At 33.2% G+C, this 9409-nt stretch overlaps 1 protein-coding gene across 1 annotated transcript; it reads right to left on the bottom strand.

Moving 5' to 3' along the window:
- Nucleotides 1-1860: 1860 nt before the first annotated feature.
- LOC140824586 (cytochrome P450 734A1-like) lies at nt 1861-4689 on the bottom strand. Its single transcript, XM_073186161.1, has 5 exons — nt 4294-4689; nt 3637-3860; nt 3258-3502; nt 2708-3095; nt 1861-2416 (listed from the first exon to the last, which is right to left on the bottom strand). The coding sequence occupies exons 1-5, from the start codon at nt 4604-4606 to the stop codon at nt 1991-1993; spliced, it is 1596 nt and encodes a 531-aa protein (XP_073042262.1). The 5' UTR covers nt 4607-4689; the 3' UTR covers nt 1861-1990.
- Between the last annotated feature and the right edge of the window lie 4720 nt (nt 4690-9409).

Raw genomic sequence — 9409 nt, forward strand, 5'->3', positions numbered from 1 at the left:
TTCAAGAAAAACCTACTTTGATACTATTTGTTGGGATCATATTAGAGTTTAGAAGGGAAATGAATAAAATTTTTAAAAAATTCTAAAATTTAAATTGTTCTTGACAGTTTTTAGCTGTTAAAAATATTTTTGAGCAGCTAGTTTTGCTGGAGCTCTGAAAAGTGAATAATTGTAGAAACGGTCTGGTTTGCTGGTGATGAACTACATAATGCAATAGATATTTTAACAAGAAAAAGATTGAAATATGATATGAGAGAATGTAAAGTGCATAATGAAATGAGACATGTATTTTTATGAATGTTCGGAGATAAAACTCCTCATTCACCTTTTCTTATACTTATGAATGTTTTCACTAAAAGAATTTGATTTTATAGTCTCTTATAACAACCACTTCAGGTGAGACTTATCACATCTAAGCTAAAAAATTTAGTGATCACTTTATAATATGTGGATGTTTAAGAACCATCAGTTCACGAGAAAACAAAACAAAATAACTCGACGATGAGCTTGACGCCTTGAGTTGGTAGTGTAGTACAGAATGATCCTTGGAGATCTGATATATTCTGATAAGCATGTATTAAGTGAGCATCTTGAAATTGAAAGATGGGGTGTGCTCAAAGTTCTTGGAAATATGCAGGCGTTGAGTGAATAATCAAATATTTCAATATTTTCATTTTTTTTTCTCTCTTTGAAATCTTAATTTAAATATTTGAAAAACTCCAACGGTCGGATTTTTTTCACGATCATCTTTATTGTTACCCGACATAATGGACATCTCGCTTTTAGTCGCCGTACATATGATCAAATGCTCATTTAATGTTCATTGTCCTTCTGAGACTTTAAGCTCCTTGCTTTTCAAAAAGCTTACATGTCATGACCCAAATAGTAGATTTCTATCATTCAGGAGTTGATAGGATACTGTGTAATTATTCTAAATACAGTAGTTGACTTGCATTATCTTTTTTGAAATTACTAAATTTTGAACAGTTGCAGTGTGGTTGGAATTTCAACATTTTGAACATATGTACGCGAAGAGATTTTGATCTGGTCATATTGATAGATGATTTCTTGCAGCTAGAGTTCAAATAATTATGACCAAAATGGCTTGAAACAATCCAGAGGTTTGAAAACCTAAAATTAAAATTAAAAACGGTTAAATCTGAAACAACTCGACGTTGTTATTTGTTGATCACCAAAACTTGCGATAATAAAAATAATTCAACAACATTTTACTTCTTGCATGTTTTGTGATTATCGAGCTTTCGAATAACATCGAAGCCTCGATGAACGAGTAACGATAATGGTACTAACATAGCAAATTTTTTTGTGAGATAAGTTTCGACCCACACTTTTTTCGCCTCAAAATCAAATGAAGCATGAGATTTTATCTATTCTGAAAATTTCTTTATTTAGTCATTAAGATGTTCATAAAAAATACTTATTTTCTTCTACAAAATATTTTGTAATAAAAAAACATCCGTTATATTATACATACTGAGAAATATTTACATAACCCTCTTGATTTTCTAACTATTATCTACATTATATTGGGGTGTCAGAGATAATAATATATGTGAGTGTAATGTCAAATGATTACAAGTTTGTTTTCTCCTACCAACATTTTTTATCAGTTAAACTTAGTGTAGTATACTGACTGACGTGAATTTGGAATTATTATGTTAAAAATCGAAGGTTTAACCAATACATACCCAATGAATAACAACTGCGGACTCCAGTCACAAATCTTTTTTATCTCAATAAACCAATTTTTAAAAATTCTAAATCGATTATTAATTAAACAAATTTTAATCTGGTAGCATATAATTGAGAAAATCTTGATTAATTTGTAACAACCTAAGAAGATTATTTCAACGAAGTGAGTTAGAAAAATAAGTCGCAAATTTAGAATTCTAACGTTTTCTAAGTGAGACGTGTACAAGTGTAAACAAAATGGCACATCTGACGCGATTTGACATCATTAAATTTATTTTTACAATTTCCGAAACACAATGGGTGCACCATGTTGAGGGTGTAGAAGCATTTGAACCGAAGGCGAATGTTGATAAAACGGCGAAAGCTCGAACGAGAAGCGTTGTAGTATCATGGCCACAGCTAGTTTGGCTTGTAATATGGCTAGGTTCTGGCCAATGCAACGTCGTGCGCCCAACCCGAACGGCATGAATGCCATCGGATGCTTGGCTGCGTGGGCGACACCTTTGATGAATCTAGCGGGGTTGAACTCGTGCACGTCGTGGCGCCAGAGAGTCGAGTCGTGATGAATGGCTAGGATGGGGATAAGGAGCTCAGTCCCTCGCAAGATGTGCAGATTTCCTAGTTGTGTATCCACTTCGGCTCGTCTTATTATGGCTACCGCCGGTGGATATAGTCTCAATGATTCGTTCAGGATCATTCCCATCTGCAAAAATTATTTAATTTAAGTCAAAATTCAATCATTTAATGTTTAAATTATTTTCTGATATATTTCTAGCAATCGTTTTAACGATATATCCAACACATGCTAAAATTAATTAAAAATTCTGACGAGATCAAAATTTAAATTATTTTAAAAATTCCAACACGATTTAAAAATAATTAAAAATTATTCTAAAACAAATTTTAAAAATTATTAAATTTTCAATTTTTTTAGCAAGAGCGGTTGCACAGCAAAAATCGACTGTCCACACGCATAACGTGGCGTTTGGCTTACTATTTTTAGCTTCGGGAGATCATGTTTAGTGGGGGTGTCACGTGAGCCACACACCCTCAAGACCTCCTCACGTGCCTGTTCCTGCCACTGGGGATGCATGGCTAGCAGGACAGTGGCCCACGTCAGCAGATTCGACGTCGTATGCAGGCCTGCGAAGAAAATGGTCTTGCACTCCTCCACGATGTCGTCTGGCGTTATCCGCGAATGCGACAACTCCTCGCTGCCTTTGCGACACGCTTTTATCATTACTTCCAATAAATCGTTAGGACATTCGTTTAGCTCACACCGAGTAGTCGCTTTTCTCCGTTCATCGATCAGTTTCAGTAACGACTTCCGGATTTCTTTTTCCAATCCCCAACATTTCCTATTCTTCTCCGTTGGCAAATACCTAAATCATACCATATGTAATTAAAAATCAATACGTTTTTAATGCCTCGCCTCTATCGACGCGTCGACGACACCATGTATACTATACAAGTCCATGTCTTGGTTGGATTTTTTTTATTTTTATTTAACGAAAAGTAAAATATTTATTGATATATATATATACCTATAACCCGGAACGAAAAACTTCTGGTAGGCTTCGTTGGAATGGCACAATTGTTGTGCTAGCAATTCAAAAATGGCTCTCCCGTCCTCGAAGCTGCTCCCGAACGTGACTTTTGTAATGACATGTTCCACTATATTTTTGAACCAATTGGGAACATTTATTTCAAATTTACCCAAATCTGACATCTTCTCTGACAATCCCATCAGTGCTTGCTCCATGCTTTCCGCCATCATTGGTATCATCAACTATACAACAAACATACATAATTTGTTTGTTGGCAACTTGTGTCCACATGTATTCATCGCTTGATATCTCATCTCTTACGTCAAAATTTCAAATTTGAGACGAGTGTCAGTCAATTGATGGTTTGTATTATTACCTTAAGATTCTCAGTGTGGAAAGTAGGTTGAATGATCTTTCTGTGGTGAGCCCATTTTTCTCCTCTGAGACTCAACAAACCATCACCTTCAATTTTCCTCAGAAGTTGGGGGGATTCATTTTTCTCAAATAGTTCTGATTTCAATACAAAAATCTCCCTAACAAGGGCTGGATCAGACACTGTGAGACGAGGTGTTGGTCCAAACCACACAACGAACATCGAACCTGTCATAAATCAATTAAACCCGCCATTACCACAAAATAATGAAACTTAATTTAATAATATTTGAACTTGAAATTTTCTCAACTAATTCAGAGATGAAATATGATGTTTACCAAAAAGAGGTGGATGAAAAAGAAAGTGATTGTTTCATCATGTTGTTTCAAGAAAATTGGATAGTGTAGACCCTACAATACACAACACAAGGACAAGCAATGTTCCTCTCATTTCCCCCATTTTGGACACTATGCAATTTTTATTTGCGTATTGATTGCTACACTAATTATGTGTTTCCCATATATTTTCATTTTTTAAGAAATAAAAAATAAAAACAAAAATGTAAAACACCTAACTAGAATTTGGACAGCGGTAAGTAATTTTTTGTAACCAAAAAAAAAAAAAGGAAAAGAAGAAGAAGGAAGGGATAAAATGAAATACCGTAAATTTTCTTCCAATGATGATAGAAGGAGAGAACTCTCGGTACTATGTTGTGGGAGAAGGGCATGGATTGAGAGGAAGCAATTGAATTCAAGCTAGCAAGCTCCTTCATGTTGCCTAACAGAAGTTGGTAGTTTGGGCCCTTGATCCCTTGTTTCTTGAAATGATTCCCGATTTTTCTTGGTGTCCACCATAGATGAATCACGATTTTTAGCACTAAAACTGGTATAGTACATGAGATCAAAAGCAAGCAGAACAAATGGGAGCAATCTTTCATATTTTCTTGAATGGGTTTTGGAGGGTGAATTACCATGTAATTGGTTCGGCTGGGTTGTGTTGGCTTTTTATACAAGAAATGAGGAAAAGTTGAGGTTTCTTTTCTTGTCTGTTTTGCGACATAATGGCGTGAGAGACCAATGGGCCTATAAATTAACGCACTCGAGTCGACCGGATCGGAGTTCCGGTATTGTTTTCTAAATTCGAAAAAGGAGTTTCAGCGCTCGGTTGGGTACGCGTTTCTCGACTTGGCAGAGCCGGTTCGTGTGTTTTTCGAATAATATTGGATCCATATTAACAATATCAGTTTTTTGAGACAAAAATGGAGGTCTAAATCGATTTTTTTGCAAATTTTATAATGAAACATATGATTTATGAAAGACTAGTTAGCACAAACGTAACTTTCTCAAATGAACATTATATTGTTTTTATGGTATCATTTGCATTTTTTTTCATTTACTGTTATCGATCAATTCACTGTCTTAATTCACTAGCTTGTATTTTTGTTTCGATTTTAGTCATTTCCACCCAAGTGTTGATGTGAAATCAAACATATTAGTAATGTCTATCACCATAACAACAACAATTTTTGATGATATATACTTATTTTTCAATAACACGTCATCATTCTGATAAAAAAATTTACTAAATTTGAATATAAATCAGAAGACTAAAATCAAAAATAGAAAACATTCCAATCATACGTGAGAAAATGTAATTTTCCTATCTTTAAATAACACGACGAAAATCTTTAACCATTGTAAAGCTCGAGTATTGGACCACAAATATTTTTTGCTTGAGTTTGATTGAACTCGAATTAAGCTTTGATATCATTAGTGACGGAGCCAGATATATAGCCCTGCTTAGGCTATAATTTTAAACTTTATAATCTTTTAACATTTTAAATTTATTTACACAGTCTAATATCAAATTATTTCAAAATTATAAAAAATTTATATAAATTTTTTTAAAAAAAAATTGGGCCAACTGGGCTAAAGCCCGGGTATCATTGCATGTACCTCGCCTCTGTATATCACTGAATCTACTCGCTTGTACCTCTAAAGGATGAGGAGTTGTGTTTTAAAATTTTCTATCCTCTATTATTATTAAGTTAAATAATTTTTTTGTAACGTTATATTAGTTTTTTTTTTTTTTGATATCTATTTATATACTTAAATAAAGTAGGGATGCGTTTCTAAAAAGAATAACTGATGATTTTTAGTTTGATTTTATGAGGAGAAATTCGATGCACGCTTAATAAACGAGAATTTAATTCATTTATGAGACACGCATAAATGTAGGTCGAGGAAATTGACACGATCATGTTATGTGTCTATGAACGATATTTTAATTTGTACCAAATAAAAAACTCGCTCATCTAACTCAATGATCGTTTAGTTTATATTATACACAAAATTAAATTCATACGAGATTATCTCATTGATCAATTTTGTAAGACAGATTTTTGATACAACTACATATGAAAAAATATTTTTTTGTTATATATAAAGTATTTTAATTTCAGATATAAACTAAGTTGACCCGTCTCATACGAGACATTTTTTATGTTATATCGGGAGGTTTATTATCACATATCGAAGAACACACATTAGCATATAACATTACTTTGAGGTCAAAGTTTTAAAAACAGACATCCAACACGGGTTCTTTTGTTTTGTAACCTTGGTCAATATTTTTTTAAAAAAATTGTCTCATGTAGTCTATTTGTTCACTACATGGGGAGGTTATTTTTTTAAAAAAAAAATTGACCAGGTCTATTTCCCCAAATATCTCCATCCGACACCCGTCGCTGATGGATAGTTAACGACAGATGACTTGAGTTCCATCGTCTTTATTCTTTGAAAAGAGAATTCACCATTTAAAACTTGAATATTAATAATTTGACCAAAACGACACTCTTACAATATTAGTCTCTTTGACACATTTTTCAAGTTTCCATGATATTATAAAGGGCTGAAATTAAATTAAACATTTTACTCCGTCACATTTGCAAAGTTTTTAGTAGATATAACATGCCATATGTTCGCCGATTGAATTTTTTTATATGGATAACTTAAATAAGAAATCCGTCTCATAAAATCGGTAGGATTGATCCGTCTTATTTTTATGCTAAGAGTTAGGGATGTAAACGAACCAAACCGTTTGTGAGCTATTCGAAGCTCGATTCGAGAAAAGCTCGTTTGAGCTCGTTTAATGAGGCTCGTTAAGATAAACAAACCAAACTCAAGCTTTGCAGTATTCAGCTCGTTAGCTCGTGAATATGTTCGTTGGTAAGTTCATGAGTAATTTTTTAGATGAAAAATGATAATTTTGATATTGGATTTATTGATTTTGTATATTATTTATGAAATATATAGAAAAATCTATTAAATTAATTTATTATAATAAATTTACAGATTTTAATAAGAATAATATATTTTTCTTTAAATATATAATTTATTTTTTAATTAATTTAATGAAAATTTAAATATATAATTCATATTTATTAAGCTTGTTTAGTCTCGACAAAGGCTTGAATAAGTTCGTGAGCCATGCATATATTCGTTAAATAAAGCTCGAGCTCGGCTCGATTATAAACGAACCAAGCTCAAACATTCAAGAGCTCAGGTCGGCTCGACTCGATTACATCCCTACTAAGAGTATTATTTTTTATTGTGAATATCGGTAGGGTTGCCCGTATCACAGATAAAGATTCGTGAGACCGTCTTACAAAAGACCTACTCAAAAAGTAATATTTTTAATGGATGATCCAAATAAGATATCTGTCTCATAAAATGTGATACGTGAGACCGTCTCACGAATCTTTTTGTCATATTTCAAAACTTTTTCATCATCTTATTTATCTCCTATCATTTCAATTTAAAAACACTTTCTAACCATCCAATTATATATATCATATTTTAATTTCTATTTTATTTTCTCTGATATCAATCTCAAATTAAAAAATAATAATTTTCGTTTAAAAATTAAAAAAAAAAGCATTAACTAATTTTTTATGACAAATATATGTGATAGTATATATAATATTTGATGTGTGATTGAATGAAATAATGATGGTAGTAGGCACATGCATATTTGACCCTATTTCTATTAGGTGGACTCTCCCCGATATTTGAGGGCAGATAATTAAAAAAAAAAAAAAAACAGGGTCAGGATAATGTTGGATTTTCCTTTCACTGATTGATATATCTTTCCCGACTTTTTCTTTAATTCCCTTCACAAATTATATTTGAATTTTAATGGCCACAAATTATATTTGAATTTAATGGCTAGCTTGGGTTTCAGTATCCAAAATTTTTCAATTTTGGTTCTAGTACCCAACTTCCCAAACTACCCTTTATGCTTTAATTTAAATAATTGATTTTTCTTTTAAAATAACGGCTCATCATGCTTCCGTAAAATAAATTAAATCTTATACCTTTTGACCGGAGTACCACCGGGTTATATCCACCGTTTTTTACAGACTGCTCCTCACAGCCCAATCACGCGATCGCAACCGATGGTTACTAACGTAGATTCCTTCAGCAGCACTTGGCACAACCTTAATTCGTTTCCAACCTTAAGGTGTATAGTATAAGATAAAATTTTGAAAATAATACATGAGAGGGGCTAAGAGCAAAGATCTCTTTTATTCAAACATCAAACTTTTATTAATACATAGTAACCTCCTGTAGAGGAGGAGAAACTTGTTTAGCTACTCACAGTAGCTGAACTTACTATACACATAAACTTGAAAAATTATTACAAATGGTTTGAAGAAAAATGAAGAGGTTGATCGATGCCTTCATCTTCCTTCTGCTTCTTTATTTATAGAAGGCTTTCTTCGGATTTGAAACTCGGACTTCAAATCTTGATAAGCCTTTACAGCTTGCATATGGACCATGTAGTGGTTGAGTGGTCCTTTTAAGATGGTCCCTCCATCTTTCTTGATTCGTCTTCTTCTAGATTATTAATCTAGAAACAGTCATTTCTTGCAATTTTATCTGTCTGCATAAATAGTTTATATGCACCTGGATCAGATCAGCTTGTATTTCTTTTCTTGTTTCTTCGAGCTTCTTTTGAAATTCTTTGAAATTTTTCAGCTCTTTTCTTGTTCCCTTAATCCTTTTCCTGGAAACTCTGAGATATGCAAAATACATTTTGTTTCCAAGTTTGGTTTAAGTCTGGTGTGAGTTACTGGTTCCCATTTGGTCTTATTTATATATTTATTTTGGGTCCAGTTTCTCGTCTTTCTTTATTGGATTCCTTTTTTAAATAAAGTATCCAATGTTCTTTCGTCTTTTACCACTCATTAGTGGTTTTTTGTGTCATCTACCACCTATTATTGGTGGTCCTTGTTCTTCCACTCACATGATTTTTCACATGGTGGTCCTTTTCTTGGTGGGATGCTCACATGTTCCTTTTAACTTTGTCGAGGAATCTTTGGCTTTCGGTTTCCTCGAGGAAAACGTGAATGTGGTCCATCCCCACTTGTACTTGTATCGGTAAAGTGTTTCCGATCAGATCTCGGTTTGAATCCTTTACCGAATTCCGGTTCCTTCTGATTTTGGCATTCTGGACAGATGTTTTCAGACCATCTTCCCACATGTGCCATGTTACAGAATTTCCGACGAGTTTCTTTACTGGCCGGCAGCTTGCTGTTCCACAAAAGATTTCTCTTTTTCTCGAATAGATCTTCTGCAAAACTTGTTGTTTTTCCTGTCATGGTATTTAACAAGAATGATCCGTTCACTGAATGATTATAAAATTTGAACGGAAACTTGACTTTGTCCATCTCAGTGAGACAGACCCAAAAACTCCAAGCTCTTCTGGTAGAAAT

The sequence above is a fragment of the Primulina eburnea genome, chromosome 2 (assembly GCF_022965805.1).
Source record: "Primulina eburnea isolate SZY01 chromosome 2, ASM2296580v1, whole genome shotgun sequence".
NCBI lineage: Eukaryota > Viridiplantae > Streptophyta > Magnoliopsida > Lamiales > Gesneriaceae > Primulina > Primulina eburnea.

Bases quoted from the DNA above. Each gene is read 5' to 3' on its own strand.
- LOC140824586 (XM_073186161.1), bottom strand. From the start codon at position 4,606: ATGGTAATTCACCCTCCAAAACCCATTCAAGAAAATATGAAAGATTGC. The intron at 3,861-4,293 runs GTATTTCATTTT...GATTTATGACAG, and splicing joins TCATTGGAAGAAAATTTACG to GTTCGATGTTCGTTGTGTGG. The intron at 3,503-3,636 runs GTAATAATACAA...TTTGTTGTATAG, and splicing joins TCCACACTGAGAATCTTAAG to TTGATGATACCAATGATGGC.